Source organism: Pteropus medius, unplaced genomic scaffold, assembly GCF_902729225.1.
Source record: "Pteropus medius unplaced genomic scaffold, Ma_sr-lr_union100, whole genome shotgun sequence".
NCBI classification, from domain to species: Eukaryota; Metazoa; Chordata; class Mammalia; order Chiroptera; family Pteropodidae; genus Pteropus; species Pteropus medius.
In genome coordinates, this window is record NW_024349799.1 from 5,818,394 (window position 1) to 5,835,690 (window position 17,297).

The 17,297-nt window shown below is 32.5% G+C and overlaps 1 protein-coding gene and 1 long non-coding RNA gene across 5 annotated transcripts in view; one reads left to right on the forward strand and one right to left on the reverse strand.

Annotated features, from left to right (window-relative positions):
* The window catches only part of INTS2 (integrator complex subunit 2), a 50,755-nt gene that overhangs the window by 17,366 nt on the left and 16,092 nt on the right, over positions 1-17,297 (forward strand). For all 4 annotated transcript variants that reach the window (XM_039885829.1, XM_039885830.1, XM_039885828.1 and 1 more), the window contains exons 11-17: positions 84-198; positions 2,068-2,136; positions 3,393-3,527; positions 4,646-4,822; positions 5,587-5,695; positions 13,746-13,850; positions 16,195-16,359. In XM_039885829.1, coding sequence (XP_039741763.1) covers positions 84-198; positions 2,068-2,136; positions 3,393-3,527; positions 4,646-4,822; positions 5,587-5,695; positions 13,746-13,850; positions 16,195-16,359 — 875 coding nt within the window. The remainder of the gene's footprint in view (positions 1-83; positions 199-2,067; positions 2,137-3,392; positions 3,528-4,645; positions 4,823-5,586; positions 5,696-13,745; positions 13,851-16,194; positions 16,360-17,297) is intronic.
* On the reverse strand, positions 8,997-16,968 carry LOC120620835 (uncharacterized). The gene is made up of 3 exons (XR_005657995.1): positions 16,958-16,968; positions 10,124-10,128; positions 8,997-9,484 (listed from the first exon to the last, which is right to left on the reverse strand). It is a non-coding gene; the product is annotated as an uncharacterized LOC120620835 (long non-coding RNA).

The following is a 17,297-nucleotide window of genomic DNA, read 5'->3' on the forward strand; positions in this document are numbered from 1 at the left end:
TAAGATAATTTCATTTGTTTCAGCTAACTAAGTTTTCTTCTCCTCTATTTGGAAATTCATATATTTTTTTTCTGTTTCAACAGTACTTCAGGTGTCTCTGCTTCTTTTGGGGAGATGTTATTATTGGTTGCTATGTACTTTCATAGCAACCAGCTTAGTGCTATCATTGACTTGGTCTGTTCCACTTTGGGGATGAAGGTAATTTCCTTTTATCTTTCTAAAGAAGGTATTTCTAAGCTGGGAATTTTTCTATAGTGTAAAGTAAATAGATTGTTTTCATTTCGAAGTAATCTTAGTTTTCAGTAGTTTGAAATTTTACCAAGGGCTCTTAGAAAAAAATACATTATAAAAACATTGACAAGAATAATAGATGTTCAATGTAGAAAGCTCAGAAAACACAGAAAAGAAGGGAAAAATAGAATTTTATTGTTCAGAAGCATAAAACGTACTACTGTTTACATTCTGATGTCTGTTCATTTTTTTGAAATTGATTAAATATTTTGTAATTTTAAAGAACTTACCAACATATGATGCATTTTCTCATGTTAGTAAATATTCTAATACAGTATTTTCAATGGCTCTATAGTAATCCATCATATGGAGTAATCATGACTTTCGTAATGGATCCTTTCTTTGCCATATAGATTTTTCAATTTTGGAATAATGCTTAGATAAAAACTTTGTTTATGTAAATACATACACAGGCACTCACACATGTATATCTTCAAATGCTTTTTGGATTATTTCCTTAGGATAGAGTTCTAGGAGGCAGTTACTAAGTAAAACAATATGATGATAAGATATTTAATGAGTATTGCCGTATTATCTTCCAGAAAGATTATACCAGTCTAACTATTCTCATTAGTGAATGAAAGTGCCTATTTTCCTATACTCTCACCATCACTAGGCATTACCATTCTTTTTAATCTTTGCAAATTTGATGAAAAATGGTCTCATTTATTTTTCATTTCTTTGATTACTAGTGAAACTTTGGTTTTTATTATTTTTTTTTTATAGTTATAGTTTATAGTTTTGGTTTTTTTTGTAGTTTTTAAAATTATATGTTTTGGCTGGTTTATTTCTTTCGTGAAAGGCTTATCAGTCTCCCAGTTTTCCTATGGGGATTTTAACTGATTCATTTTTCCTCACTGACATATAAAGGGTGCTATATGTCATGTTTCATTGATTTCAGGACACATATTTTACCCAATATTGAATTAAGGTGATTGGTTTTACAGGTGACGTGTAATGTTAATTGGTAGTGTTTACCCCCTTTTTACCCTCTTGAAAAGCTACTATTAGATTATCAATGTATCTTATAACCCTTAGTGTCTTTAAAAGTGGAGAAGTAGAATATGTTGCAGTGGTTCTTTCCCAGTTGTTTTGCCATGTAGAAATTATTATTTTTTTTGTGTGTGTAGTATATTAAGTATTTCTTTTGTGGTTCTTACTTTGCTGATATGCTTAGAAATGTTTCTCTTTCTTTAGGTTTGTTGAAATGGTCATCTATATATTCTTCTATTGTTTTTGTGGCTTCACATTTTATATGTTTTACATTTGGAGTTTATTTTGGGTGTGGTGTCAGGTGTGCAAATATATATACAGCAGGTCCCTGAATAACGTTGTTTTGTTCAATGTCAATTTGTTACACCATTGAGGAGATGCCATAGGAACCTAACTCTCGTTTATATCAATTAGCCTATGGTAAAATTGGTTTTGTTATATGTCATTTCGCTTAAAGTTGCAGAACCTATCGGTGATGTTGAGGACTTACTATATAGTCCCCAGAAAGGTAGATGTCACATCTCCCTTTATTGAATAATCCACTTCTTCCCACTGACTTGAAATGCCAGTAATAGTATTTACTAAGTACCTTTATATGTTGGTTCATTTTCTGAGGAAAAACACCTTTTAATGCTTTAATGTTGGATTTGAGAAACCACTTATGAAATAGAGTATTTGAACATTAATTTTATATATCACAGTCAGTTTAGATAATAAATTTACCAGAGAAAATTGTGCTTCATATATTTTCACATGCTGTTGGAATTCTTTTGTTTGTTTTAGATTGTAATTAAGCCAAGCTCCTTGAGCCGGATGAAAACTATCTTCACACAGGAAATTTTTACTGAACAGGTACTTCTTTTAACTTTATTTGTAGGTACATCTTTAACTTTCTTTTAGAGTATTATTTGGGGGAAAACTTGTATATCTCAATTTAAGAGAATAATAAGGTCTTTTTCTATTCTTTTTTAGTTTCCAATGATTAATCTTCGAAATGTCTGTAAAGAATAGTTGTATTAAAATTTACTTTTAAAGCTACTTACTACATACAAAAGCATGTTTTAAATTTACATATTTTGGAGACTTTGAGTAGATACTTAAGAGTATAGCCTTAGATATTGATGGTAGGAATCTCACATGGGGTACTCATTTGTATTTGTCAGAAGAAAAATAAAATGGAGATCTGTTTAAACCTTTAAGCTGTAAGGTTCATTTCTAACTAGATCATAAGCTAGAGTCTAAATTTCTTATTCTCATATTTACATGTTCTTATTTGGCCTCAGCACTTTTGTCTGTGGATAAGCATAAGGATTTTTCTTTTCCAGCAAAGGAGACTATTCTAAAGTTTAAGATTAATTCTTAGATTCATTTGTCAATTTAAATCTCAGAATACAAAAGAGATATATACCTTAGACATATTTGAAAATACTTATGGATCCATAGTTGTTGCTACTTTTAGGGTAATTAATATTCTCATCTCTTTACCAGACTCTCTCTTTTCCCCTCAGTGCACATACATTCCCACATAACAAACACACATAAGACATAGGAGACTCATAAGTTATTTTTCATGCGTTTAATTTGAACTGACTGGAAGATAACTTTGGGGAGGGTCTTTGAAAGACAGAGGTTTGTGCATGACACAATGAGAATAACAATAAAAATTCCTGTTTATGTGATTCTTTATAATTCACGTATGTTTCTCAAAAAAAAATTTTTCCCCTCACAAAAACCTTTGAGGCAGGTAAGACAGTATTGTCCCATTTTGTAGTTGTGAAACTGGGCTCAGAAGACAGTGACTTATCCAAAGTCACTGAGCTCAGATTTTATGATTCCAAATTTTATATTTTTTTAACTTACTGCACTACCATCAACATATCTATGTTTTTAAAAAGTAAAAAAAATTAGAGAACTTTACAAGTTCCTAAACATATGCTATCTCATCCTTCAAAAATAATCAAATCCTGTAATAATTGTTTTTTTATTATTCATTCCTAAGGACCACACTTGCATTAAATATTGACAGTCTTACCTGCTAATCCTCTCTCTTTCAGAATAATTTTGTATTTGGTTCTATCATATGTATTAATACTGTTTTCCCCTTTAAGGTTGTCACAGCTCATGCAGTTCGAGTCCCTGTCACCAGCAACCTGAGTGCCAACATTACTGGATTTTTGCCTATTCATTGTATTTACCAGCTTCTCAGGAGTCGTTCATTTACCAAGCACAAAGTGTCAATAAAAGTATGACCTTTTATTTATATTTCAAGCTACAACCTAAGTTAATGCTTTTTTTCCAGTTCTGTTTTAGTTTGTAGGCCTTTACTGTGGGTTTGTGTATAAAATGTGTTTAATTGCTAGTCATTTATATAGTTATAGTAATTAGGAACTTAGTTTTAGATTTTTCAAATAATATAATTGTTAAGTTATTTACAAAATGTACACTATTACTAATTTATTTAATTTTTTAATAATAGCATTTTATTAAGCTTTAAGAAGAAATTGCCATTTTCTGTAGTTTGGTTTTATTCAACAAACTGAGAAAGTTGCTAGTCATCCATAACCTGTGTTTGTGCCTTTGTCACGAGGACACCTAACACCTAACTTGTACATATTTTGATATATTTTTAATTTGTTATAGTTGGTTATGTCAAACAGATAAAAATCCTCTAAAGAAACATCTCAATCTCAAGTAAAGAAATCTGTTTGAACGTTTTCAAGAGGCTCTTTTATTTATAAAGAACAATAAATATATGCATCAATATATAAGTTTTAATTATCCTTGTTTTTATGATTTAGTGAAGTTATTTTCTAGCTAGATTGTGTCTTTTATTTCTTTATATTTTTAGCAAGAATAGATAAGAATTAAGACTCCAGATGCACACCCAAAATTTCTCCATGTCCTCAATCTGGGTAAATAGTTAAATGATAGTCTCCCGCAAGTGGTTGTCAGAGCCCCTTTCTTTATCTGAGGGCTTGTGGTGAAGAACTATCTCTCTTCCTAAATTCCTCTCTGCTCTGGGGTCTTCAGCAATACGTATAGTGCTCCCAATACAGATATAGAAGGGATTTACAGTTTTTTCCCCACGACTTAAAAATTAATAGATTGAAAACTCAAAGTCCAAACTCAAAACCCAAACTTATTTTAGATTTGTCTTCTACTGGACAATATTTTCAATGAAGATATAAAAGTAGTTCATGTTTTTAAATCAAAGACAATTGTGAAATTGGATAATATATTTCTAAGTGCTAAAAGTTAATAGTTTCACTGATTCATAAATCATGTAACATTATATGTGCTTTTAAATTTTCACTTTTCTTTTTGTCATAATTGATTTAGTGCTTATGACCTTCTTTTTTAGGATTGGATTTATAGACAGCTGTGCGAAACCTCCACTCCACTCCATCCTCAGTTACTTCCTCTGATTGATGTGTACATAAATTCTATACTTACTCCTGCATCCAAATCTAATCCAGAAGCCACAAATCAGCCAGTCACAGAACAAGAGATACTCAATATTTTCCAAGGAGTCATTGGGGTAAAATAGCGATTCTTTTATATTAATTAGCTTTTTTTTCTTTTAGTTTATTCTTTTCACTTATCCCATTTTTAAAAACTGATTATTAGAGGACTTCTAGGTGGTTCCGAATTTAAAATGGGATTACATTTCTTTAGATTACTTTTAAGAATTTAAGAATGGTATTAGTTCCAAGCAGCTTTTAGAATAGTCATTTTTTGAGTTCTTTTAAAAGCTCTGCTTTAAAGTCTAAGGAACGCCCTGGAGGTTGTGTGTTTAACAAAGGACTATGTGACGTTTAAGCATATTCAACATGGATTTGTTTAGCCTCCTGGGAATCTAAGATATGGAGATTCATTTATGGAGAATTTGAAGAACATATTTTTTTCTGTTTTTTTAGAAGAAAAAAATAGTTGCGTGTTTCACAAATATATTTAAATGTACAATATCTTTTAAAAGTTATTTTCTTCATGGTAATTTCAGATAATACTTGAGTCTCTTGTAAGCCTTTTACAGAGGCAGCCTGATGGGATTTATGTTGAGCAACAGCTGAAGTCTTTTTATTTTCTATTTTAAAGACTGTTAAGCATATTGCCTTTCCTCTCCCATGCCATCTGAAATGTAAACTTCAAGTTGTCTCTTTGAGTTGCAAACACAGAATCGTTTCTTCTGTTTTATCTGAGCTTGGGAGCAGCAACACTGAATAGTCTATTTTGAGTGCTTTTGCTATCAGAAATTTACTCATGATATTTAACATTATTGTAAAGTATTTATGTTATTTCCAGGGTGACAACATCCGTCTTAATCAGCGTTTCAGTATCACAGCACAGCTTTTGGTGCTTTATTATATACTGTCTTATGAGGAAGCTCTCCTAGCAAACACAAAGACTTTAGGTAAGTTGTGCATATGGGAGTGTTTCTGGTGATACCTCATTTTATTTGCTTATATTTTGTGACATTCCAAGCTGTTATATGAGAAAATCAGGTCAAACATTCTAAGAAGCTCCAATATTATTTTATAGTCCTTGCAGTATTATTTTATAGTCCTCTGATGCATAAATATATGTATGTGTGGTCACGTAACCACCCCTCAACACTCAGTCCTCCTTTTAACAGGCTTAATTAATAGGCAGCTGAATTGCCTGTATTTTAACAATTTTAGTGACTGTATTAACTAAATATAAATTAAGAGATAAACCTGAAGAAACTATAACTGAATTTTTTTTTGCTTGATTTCAATCTTTGCCCTGTGTTGTTTCCATTAGTGTGAAGAATAATGTTCTAATCAAAATCAATAGAAAAAAAAGAACAGAAGAATTTCCTTTTGCCAATAAAATTATAACTGAACTGGGCTTTCAAACTTAGCTACTTCATATAATAGGTCAGATTTAACATAGAAGATAGCAGTATAAAGTAGTGTGTTTTCCTATATTTGAAAAAGAAAATTCACCTGTATTTTAGGCTTGCTAAGTGTATGTAGTTCTATACTTGAAACAAAAAAAAGTGTCATTAAAAAGCTATAGTCATAGAGTATTTAATGCTGGGGAAATTCTTATTTTGCCACAGCTGAGTGATTTTACTTTTTGAAAGCTGTATATTAAAGTTACTTTTCAGTGTTTGGCAGATTAGTTTCTTTTATTTATGTGAGAAGTATTGTATTTGAAATATTCTATGGCTTTCTCAGCAGCTTTCTTTCCCAACTACAATTGTTAGGGTTATACAGATACTATCCTATAACTGTAATTATAGTCTTTGTCATATTAGGGACAAAATGGGCTAATAATAAGCATCCATTAGATAATAGTGAAAACTTTCATCCACATATAATGAATTCTGTTAAGGAATATGACACATGATTTAATAAATAGATGGTAGAGGAATGAGTCACCAGGAGGTGTTCTGGGGGAGAACTCAGACCATTAATATTGTAGTAGGGGACTGAGATACACTCTTTATTTTTATTTAGCCTACTCCAGCGGAAAAAAAAAATTGAATACAGCAAAGTACAGGGAATAGTATAGCCAACTTTTTTTGTATATACCATGCTGAATTCACAAGTCACTCAGAATTTTTAGGACTGGGAGAATTTTTTTAAAGATTATGTATTCCAGGCCTCATTGACATGCTTCATTCAGCCCAGTGTTCCTGTGAAGCTTCTGTTCTTTATGCAACAGTCTTTTGGATCTCATTTGGAAAGTTAAGGATTTTAGGTTAGGAGTACAACTCAGCCTGATTTGAATCTTGGAAAAGGAACTGAAGGAATAGAAGAAGGTTATTAGGTTTTTATAAGATTCAAGGCAAAAGGTGGTGATTTGGACTGGTAGCAGTATATATATATTTTGGAGATAGAATTGAGAGGTTTAGCCCATAGATTCATGAGACCATAAGCCAATGTTGATGCAGAGGCTTTTGGCCTTGAGCCTAGAGGAAGAGCAGGTTTGTGAGGGACCAGGAGCTCAGTTTTGAACATGTTAAGTGTGAAATGTCTGACAGACTTTCCTGTGGGGATGTTAAGGAGACGGTTGTATATACTGGCCTGGAATTCAGGGGAGATACTAGAGATACTTTAGTGTACATATAGTGTTTCAAATCATGACATTAAATAAGATCACCAAGGGAGAGAGTGTGGGAGGAGAATCAGGAGGATATGATGTTCCAGATGCCAAGGGAAGAATATTCCAGAGAGCTGATCGCCTATATCAGATGATTATGATTGAGGCTCAGCTAATGACTGCCTATAACTTGCTGGAGGTCAGTTGACCATCACAGTTTTACTAGTAAAGTGGTAGGATGAAAGCCTGATTGTAGTAAATTCGAAAGAAGATTAGAAGAGATATACTGGAGACGATGGGTAGAGGCAGCTCTTTTGAGGAGCTGTAAAGAGGAGAGAAATAAGTGCGGTGATTAGAGAAGAAAATGAGATGAGGAGAGGACTTTTTTTTTAGGTGAAAGAGACAAGAGAATGTTTGTATGCTATTGGGAGTAATCTAGTAGAGAGGGAAGGTTGATTCCAAGGAGAGAATCCCTGGAGTGATTGCTTGATAGGTGAGAAGAGATGGGATGTGGAAGACAAATGGAGGAATTGGCCTTTTTTTTTTGAGAATTCTAGATTTTTTTTCTAGTCTAGTTTCTCATCTCCAAGGAGAATACATAACGGCTGAATATGTCACAATGTGAGAAAGTTTTACTCTTCTACAGCCAAAGGATAATTATTCTGCCTCAAATTTATTTCTATCTGTGAAGTTGTATTGTAGTTTCAGTACCTTATTAATTGTTCTGTGGTTTTGGCCCTTTTAATAAACGTTATTAGCAGCCACCAGGTAGCTGCAGAAGCTCAAATATGGAATTCTGAAATTTAAGATTGAGCCAAGTGTTAGAATATCATAGTAAATAAAAAAAAGTGTGTATATTTGTGTATGTATATATATTTTTCACATACACATATATTTTTTTAAAGAGTGTATAATTTTAGTTAAATAATGTATTCATCGCAAAGAATATGTGTAAGAAATAAAGGACAATATAATATATTATAATCCCTGTGTACCATTACCCAGTTAAAATATGAGCATTACCATTATATTTCCAGTTTTTATACTTAAAAAACATTTCCTATTACATCTGAAGACTTTATTACTAGGTAAAACAGTTTATTTTTAGATATTTTTGAAGTTAAAGACAGTGTAATTAATATCAAACATATGAGGAACTATTTATCTGTTTCTAAAACAGCCAGTGGGGCAATCTCATTCTTCAGTAGCTAAACGAGTCACTTGCTTAACTCTCTCTCAAGCTTAACTTCATTTAAAAACAAAGTCTGGCCTTTTTTTCCTGCTTCGGTTATGTTTGAAATTTCCTTCTTGGTCACCAGCAGAACAAGACACATCTATGATGCGTGGGAAACTGTAATGTTCACTAGCTCTAAATTCCTGAACTTGAAGTTTTTCTTTGTCCTTGATAGTTAGTTAATTTTTTTCTTCTCAGAGAAAGTTAATGCCAACTGCCCTTTTCAAAATGCAGAAACTTTTAAGCAAACATTGGCAGATGTTTTTTCTTGGCAGCTTGAAGTTTCAGAGCTATAAAATCAAGTTTTAACAAAAAGGGATCTGTAGTTACATAACTACATTGTAGAGTAACAGTACAAGAATTTGAAATTTATTTCATACTTACCTAATTGTTTATATATCTTGCTTAATGAAAAGGAACTGGTTTTTAAAATAAGAGCATTTATTAAAAGTGTGTTTACTGGAGGAAATTTAGGAAATGAGAAAAGTACAAACACCAAAGTGTAAACCACTCATAATTCTCTGCCCAGAGGTAATCACCATTAGAATTTTGCTAGAAAACCCTTCAGTCTTTGCATATATGATATCTTTTACCAAGTTGGAATCATAAGACAAATGACCCTTGAACAACATGGTTTGAACTGCACAGGTTCACTTATACATGGATTTTTTCCAATAAATATTTGTACTGTTTTTTTTTGTTTTTTTTTTTTTTTTTTTTTTTTGGCTGATAAATAGGTTCAATGATACATTGTTCTTCACACAGATGGCTACAGAGACAAACTAGAATCCAGGAATATACAGCTATGCAACACAGACCAATTAGCCAGATCTAAGATAAAATGGCTTCTTAGAACTACCCTGTAAATATCACAGCTCTTCTTCCATCCAAAATGACCTTAATCTCTCACATGAAAACAGCTATTGAAAGGGATCCAGAAACCTAGCTTTATGGTCAAAAGTAAAAACCAAAGGAAAAATAGCAATTCATTGGTTAGTTGGTGAAAGCAGGGAATCTGGTGCCTTCCGCTGTATTGCTTTGGTCTTCTTACTCTCTTGCTCTTTTTGTCCCTCTTCTTTAGCCCATCCATGTTAGCCCTCAATAGGTTTGAATAAGCCATCTGAACGTATTCACGTCTTTGGAGCTCACCACAGTGCTGATCTTCTTTTCCCCATCAGTAGCTTTTAACATACACTTGTCTGAGAACTCAAAGCCCTCCATAGAACCTTTCCTTGGAACGGGTTTAGTTCAACCATCATAATTCAGGGTGAGAAACACACTGCTCAACAACTGGCACTCCTGGAAGAGCCTAGTCAGCTCCGTCAGGAACTGCTCGCTCTCGAGCCACACCATCTGGTTCCGAACAGCACTATCTCAGTTCCCTACCTGTACTGTTCTTGATCTGGAATTGGGAGCCTGTGGATAGAGAGGACCAACTGTATGCGTGGATCTTTAACACTTTTTACAGGGGACTTTAGCTTCTGCAGATTTTGGTATCCATGGATGGAGAAGGGGAGTTGGAACCAATTCCCCTACAGATACTGAGGGATAGCTAGTTTTGGGAGACTCTGAAGTTATATGTGGACTTTTGACTGAGCTAGCATGGGGTGGTGTGGTGGTCGGTGCCCCTAACCCCTGAGTTATTCAAGGGTCAACTATATATGTTTTTAATCTACCCTTTCTATTTAATAATACATTTTAAACATTTGCCTTTTATAGTAAAGTTTTTTCTAAAACATCATCTTTAATAACTTTATATTTATTTATAAATATGTACCATTAACAAATTCCTTATTGTTGGACATTTCCAAATTTTGCCATGATAAATAGTGGAGGAATGAATATCCTTAGAGCTAACTGTATACAACAAGCATGAGTATTTCTGTCCTTATGACAGATTCCTAGATATAGAACTACTAAGTCAAAGATTTTGAAATGTTATAAGATTTAGTAAAAAGGCCATATTGCCTTCTAGGTAGGTCATACCATTATAGACTTCCACATATGTATAAAAAGTGTCAATTTTTAATAATATTCGGTATTATCATTTTTATGGTGTTTTTAATTAAAGAATTTTCTGAGGAAGAAAATCTTTCAAAGCAAGGTGCTAACCTACATAACTAATCACTTACATTTTTTTAGGGCATTATTTTATTTTTAAAATTTAAGTATACCCTTAATTTTGGTGTAAAGTATGTGGTACAGATCCAATTTTATAATTGGCTATTTGTCAACATCACATGATAAATTATCATTTTCCTATTACTTTGGAAAGTTGCTTTAATACACATCGAAATTTTATGTCTGTTTTTGGATTTTCTTCTTTATGTTACACATTTCCAGTGTCTTTCACCATCATTGTTCTTGTTCATTATTTCTGTCTGTTCTCACATACTTACTCTTTCACTTGACCTTCGTAATGATTTTGTGAAATTTCACAGAAGAAAGTTATTCTGGGATTTTCATCAGAATTATTTTAAACTTATAGATTAATTTGGAGAGAATTTTCATTTTTATAACTTTAAGTCTTTTCATTTAGGAATATGACAAAATTTTTTCTTTCTAATTAAAATGTAATCTTCTTGAAGGCAGATTTTCGTCTGTTTTGCTACCATATCTAGCATCTAGACTATTACTTGATACATAGTAGGCACTCATTTTTTTTATGTCAATAAAATTTTACTTTATATAGGTTCTATATCATCTTCTAACAAATTGTCACCAGTTATAGGAAAGGGATTGACATTTAGTTTGGATTAAGTCAATATCTGAATTTCTTTGAGTACCATTAAAAAATTAATTTATCAAGTAAATAGTTTTGGCAATTACTGAGATAATTTTTTTGGTGTATTTATATTATTCATTGCATAATTAATATCTAACTGGAATGATCCTTCTTGCTCTTGGTATATTATTTTAGTATGGTGCTAGATTTGATTTGCTTTTTTTAATATGATTTTTTTTCCCCATCTCTCTTTAAACAAATGAAATTGACCTTTTTTTTCTTTCTTTTCCTTTCTTCCTTTTAGGCTTTGGTATCAAGTTTACTCTAATTTCATAAGTGAATTAGTTTTCCATAGGATTTTTTTTAAAGATTAAAATGTCATGAAAATTAGGAATGGTTAAAGAAGTACAAATTAGCAGTTTATAGATGGTCACGGGGATGGGGAACATAGCATAGAGAATGCAGTTAGCATTAATGTAATGGCTAAGTGGAGAGCCAGAGGAGAGAAAGAACAAGTAGAGGGATCGTTTTATAAACTATATAAATGTCTAACGAATGTCCTGTATACTTGAAGTAATAAAATAATTTTTCTTAAAAAAAAGGACGTTAACTATAAAAAAAGAAAACTAGGGGCAATGTAAATAGTATTCTAAATATTCTACAGTTTTGTTGAGGATGAGGTTAAATATTAGATTTGAATGTCGTATATTGGAGGAAATTTGGAATTGTGATTGTTCATGCTATATATATAAAACCAATGATCTTATCATAACCCTTTCATAATTATAGTTTAGTTTTTTACTGAAGGATAAGAAATATCCTAAATGTATTTCAGACATGTTAAAGAGAATTAATTGCTTTAGGCAGGGCTTCACGGGCTGCTAGTTTTTTGATGGGATCATTTAAATGTGATCAGAATTTTATCTTCAATTTCATAGGTCCAGAAACTCAAATATTGATACTTTACTACTCTAGCTGACCTTGAGGACTCTAAATCTTAATAATACTAGTTTACATTTGAATGCTTGCTATGGGCCAGACACTACTTGAAACACTCTACTCATGTTATCTTATGTAAATCCTCACAATTCTATGAGATAGGTGCTGTTGTCATCTTTATTTCACAGGTATGAACACTGAGGCCCAGGGAAGTTAAGTAACTTCTCTAAGTAGCATGTGTTGAAACCAAGATTTCACCATCACTGGAACCTATATTTTAACTGCCTTCTGAAATACTTTCTTACTCAATTCATAAAGATTGGTGTGGAAAACTTGGACGCTAATTTATTAACTTAGAGAGATTATATCTAATCAGAAGTGTATGGTCTGTGTGGGCATTGATTCTCAACCTTTATTCTTCCACTTGCATTTCTATACTTACTGTCTTCAACCAAAAAAAAAAAAAAAAGATGTTGAGCTTTACATTTTGTGGTTTGTATTTGAAAAAGAATAAGTATGTTGGATGTGCTTTTTAAAACTATGAACATCTGGTTGAGATTCTCATGTAGTCCTATGGCATATAAGCAAAGTACCTTGGAGTGAGACGAGGTGCCAGCCATATAGAATATGGTAGAGATGAGCAGAGAAAGATAGTGTTGAGCAAGGACCTTTACTCTGTTGGATTTAGGAATCTGCTGAAGGTTTTTGAAGGTACAGAGAACATGATCTGGCTAAATCTGTATTTTGATAAGAGGACTATGGCAGCAATGTGAAGGATGGATTAAAGAGAAGAGAAATTGGAGCCAGGGATATTGGGCCATAATAGATATTTAAGAAAATGTTGAGTAGGCATTGAATTAGGACAGCAGAAAGAACAGAAGTTAAGATTGATTTGTTAAAAAAAAAAAAAGAGTGGTCTTGTTAGCAGGTTGAAGGTAGAAGTTGTGAGAAAAGGGAGTCAAGTTTATATTGCCCAACTTCTTAAAAACATCAGTCACCATTATAATTATACTGTGATTAAATTAAAGCTTTTGGAATCATGAAGCTTTAAGCCATGTGGTCATGACTGCATTTGGTCTTCCTAATTAGATTTGGGAGTCTTATCAGGTTTCCTTCCTTCCTTCCTTCCTTCCTTCCTTCCTTCCTTCCTTCCTTCCTTCCTTCCTTCCTTCCTTCCTTCCTTCCTTCCTCCCTCCTCCTCCCTCCCTCCTCCTTCCTGAGCATTTCTGCAGATGTCTTCTCTCACCCATTATGATTTTTCTCCCCACTAGTTTTTATTTTGGGATATTTTCCAGATCTTGCCCTTAGTTATGTTCTTGCTCTTCCTGTGTATCCATTATTTGGTAGTGATTCTTCATCCTTAATGAGTTATATTCACAGATTAAGTGAATTAAAAGTAATTTGAAATTATTTGTATTCCCATTTGGATTGAAAGTTAAGATTTCTCTTGTATCTGACACTGTTTCTCTTATGCTTTTTATCATTGACTGACAGCTGCCATGCAAAGAAAGCCCAAATCATATTCATCTTCTTTAATGGATCAGATTCCTATCAAATTTCTTATTCGACAGGCTCAAGGACTGCAGCAGGAATTGGGAGGTATTTGTTTTACTTGCTTATTACTGCTAACAATTGTTTAAAAATATCTTACTGTTTATAGTGTTATAAAGTTTAATAGGTGCTCAATGTTAAAAATTCCAACAATTCTAGAATGAAATTCCTCTTAACCTCATTTACTGTGTTATTCCCTGAACCACCTTCATACTCCCAAAACCCTAGCTGTTTTGGTGTGTAATTTCAGACCTTTTTTCCTACAGTTTGATCCATATAAAATTGCAGGTAATTCAAATATTTTTGACCTACAAAAATGTAATTTCATATGATTGAAGCTAATAGATACATATATGAGTAAAAATTCTTTTTTAAAACTATAAATGGTATTATACTTTATCTCCTCTGCGATTTGCTTTTTCCTCTTGGAGTCTTAGGAATCTTTTCTTGTCAATACATGTAGATCTACCATATTGTTTTTAATTGCTTCATAATATTCCATGGCATGGAATTACTATAATATTTTTATTGTAAAACTGTCAGAAATGTAATATTTTTAAATTTCAAAAAAATATTTTAATTTAACACCTCTTTATGTTTGAGTTTTGTTTTTTTGTTGTTGTTTCTTACAAGCTGGAATTTTCTTTTTCTTTCTTTGATATGGTTGGTTTCAAGGAGAAACATGAACTTTCTTTGGTCACCTTTAGCCAAATGTCTGCATTATATCCTTGCAAAAGTTCTTTCTAAAGAAATGACGTTATACATGGCAGCGTTTGGCAACTAACATGTTTTATTGGAGAGATTATGAACTATAGATTAATTTGACTATTGTAAGCAGTCATTTTTGTGATCGTTTTTGGATAGTCTTAACTTTATGTATACTTGTGCATTTAAATATTTAAATTTAAAAATGATATCACTTTTGATTGTTATAGTGTCTTTTCAAACAGAAACATTAATTTTAAGCAGTTCGTATGAGAAGGAAAGCAGATACTACCCTACTGGGACTAAGCAGTGGTATTATGAGTTGATCTAAGTTGCATAATAAGGGAATGATTGAATCTAAAGTACTTTTTATTACTACTAATACTATTATTACTACTCTTACAACTCTGATGATGATAATAGTATAGTAACAATATTTTTTAGACATTTATGTGCCAAGCACTTACTACAGCAGTACTTCATCTATCTAAAAAAGACATTTTTCTAGTATCATTTATTTTCTCATTATTGATATTATACAGTAATAGTCATGAATAGCAAAACTATGCTATAAGCAAAAGTTTAGTGATAAGTCTTTAATTTAGTAAAAGGAAGATTTCCCATTTATTTTGAGCTTCCATAATCTTTTTTTTAAAAAAGACTTTGTTTTTTAAATTATTTTTAATTATTGTTGACACATAACATACAATAATTGTATTCGTTTCAGGTGTACAACATAGTAATTCAACATTTACATACTTTACAAAGTGATTACCACAATAAGTAGTAACATCCGTCATATATAACATATGTATATGTTGTATAACATATTATATTATTATTATTATTATATTCTTGACTCTATTCCCTGTGCTGTACATTCCATCTTGTGACTTATAACCTGAAGTTTGTACTTTTTAATCCCCTTCCCCTTTTCCACCCAGTCCCAGACCTGCCTCTCTGGAAATCCTGTTTTGTCCTTAACCCTTCTTGAAGGAAGACTAATGCACCCTCTTGTGGGTATCATCAGTACTGCTCTGGTTGGCTGACATTTAGCTATGTGACTTTGGAAACATTAATAAATGTCTTCAGCCTGTTTCCTTACTGTAGAATGGAGACAATATTGCTTACCTCGTAGGAATGTTAGGGTAAAATGAGAAAATGTACATAAAGTGCCTGAGAACTTTTAGGTACCCAAAGTGGGCGACTTTAATTTTATCCAACTATAGCAATGATTCTCAGCTGGGCTGGAGGAAACGACATGTTCTCCTATAGAAGCCTATGAGAACTTCTGAGTGAGGCCTTTTCCAAACCATATATTATCTCCCCCAAATGGACATTCTTTTCCCTTTTTTCTTTACTCCTCCCTCAACTCTTGAACTGCTGCTATATCAAACATCTTTTCCTGATGGAAGACTTTTCTGTTGAGATAGGACAGAAAGAAAGCTTGAGAACTTTTGAGAAAAGTAGTAGTTTCCAACTTCCTGTGTATCAGACCACTTGCTTATCTTTGTTTAAGCAGATTCCCTAGCTGAACCACTGAACAGAATTTCTCAAACTGTAGTATGCATGTATAAGTACAAATTCCTTTGTCCTGCTGAAAATGAAACGAAGAGAGGAAAGAGAAGATTAAAGATTTTGGTGTTTAAGAATGACGAATCTAATTGACTTCTTATAAATTTTCAAGGGTTGCATTCTGCTTTACTACGTCTCCTTGCAACTAACTACCCACATTTATGCATTGTGGATGATTGGATCTGTGAAGAAGAAATCACAGGGACTGATGCCTTGTTAAGGCGAATGCTCCTGACTAATAATGCCAAAAACCACTCTCCTGAACAACTCCAAGAAGGTATAGTAGATCAATAATCCTTTACTTCGTTAGTAGAACAAAGAAACGTTAGGCTCATTGAAATGTTCAAATCGTGCAGAATTTTCCTGGGGGTACAACAGTATTTTGGTGAATATATTTTGAGTAATTCTCTTTGAGTTTAAGGAGTTTTAACCACTTCTTTCTGACATGCTACTATATTTCCTCGTAGGTCCTACATTATATCACTGAACAGATCATGTGGTTTTAGGAAGGTCTTAAACTATCAGAAATAAGTGCCATGGAGTAGAGCAGTGTACTTGCCATGCATTAATAATGTTGTAGTTCAGCAATGTCAAATAGAAATATGATGTGACTCACACATAATTGTATACTTTCTATAGCCACATTAAAAAAGTTAAAAAGAGGTGAAATTAATTTTAATAATTATTTAACCCAGTATATCTAATATATTATTATTTCATCATGTAATCAACATAAAAAACTATTAATGAGATATTTTACTGTTTTTCCAGAAGTCTTTGCAGTCTGGTATGTATTTTATACTTACAACACATCTTATTTTGGACGAGCTACCTTTCAGCTGCTGGTAGCTAGATATGGTTAGTGACTATTCTACTGAAGAGCACAGTTGTAGATATTTTTTACTAACAGTAGTCTGCTGGGTGCCTACAATGTATAAAGGGGGCCATCGAGAGGAAGTTATCAAGAAGTTTGAATCCTTCAAATGAATGCTATTACCAAAAGCAATACTTGGGCATATTTACATGTTTCAACCAATTTTTAAAATCAGTCTGAATCACTAAGGAAATGATATTTGTCTTTGAGTTACTAATGCGATTTTTAAAATGAGATATTTTTTGTTCCTTGTGAAATAACTGCACTTAACATGACCTTTTTTTTAAAGGCCTTTATTGTAAGTATAGCCAAAACTGTGGCTAGGATTCAAAGTTTTACTT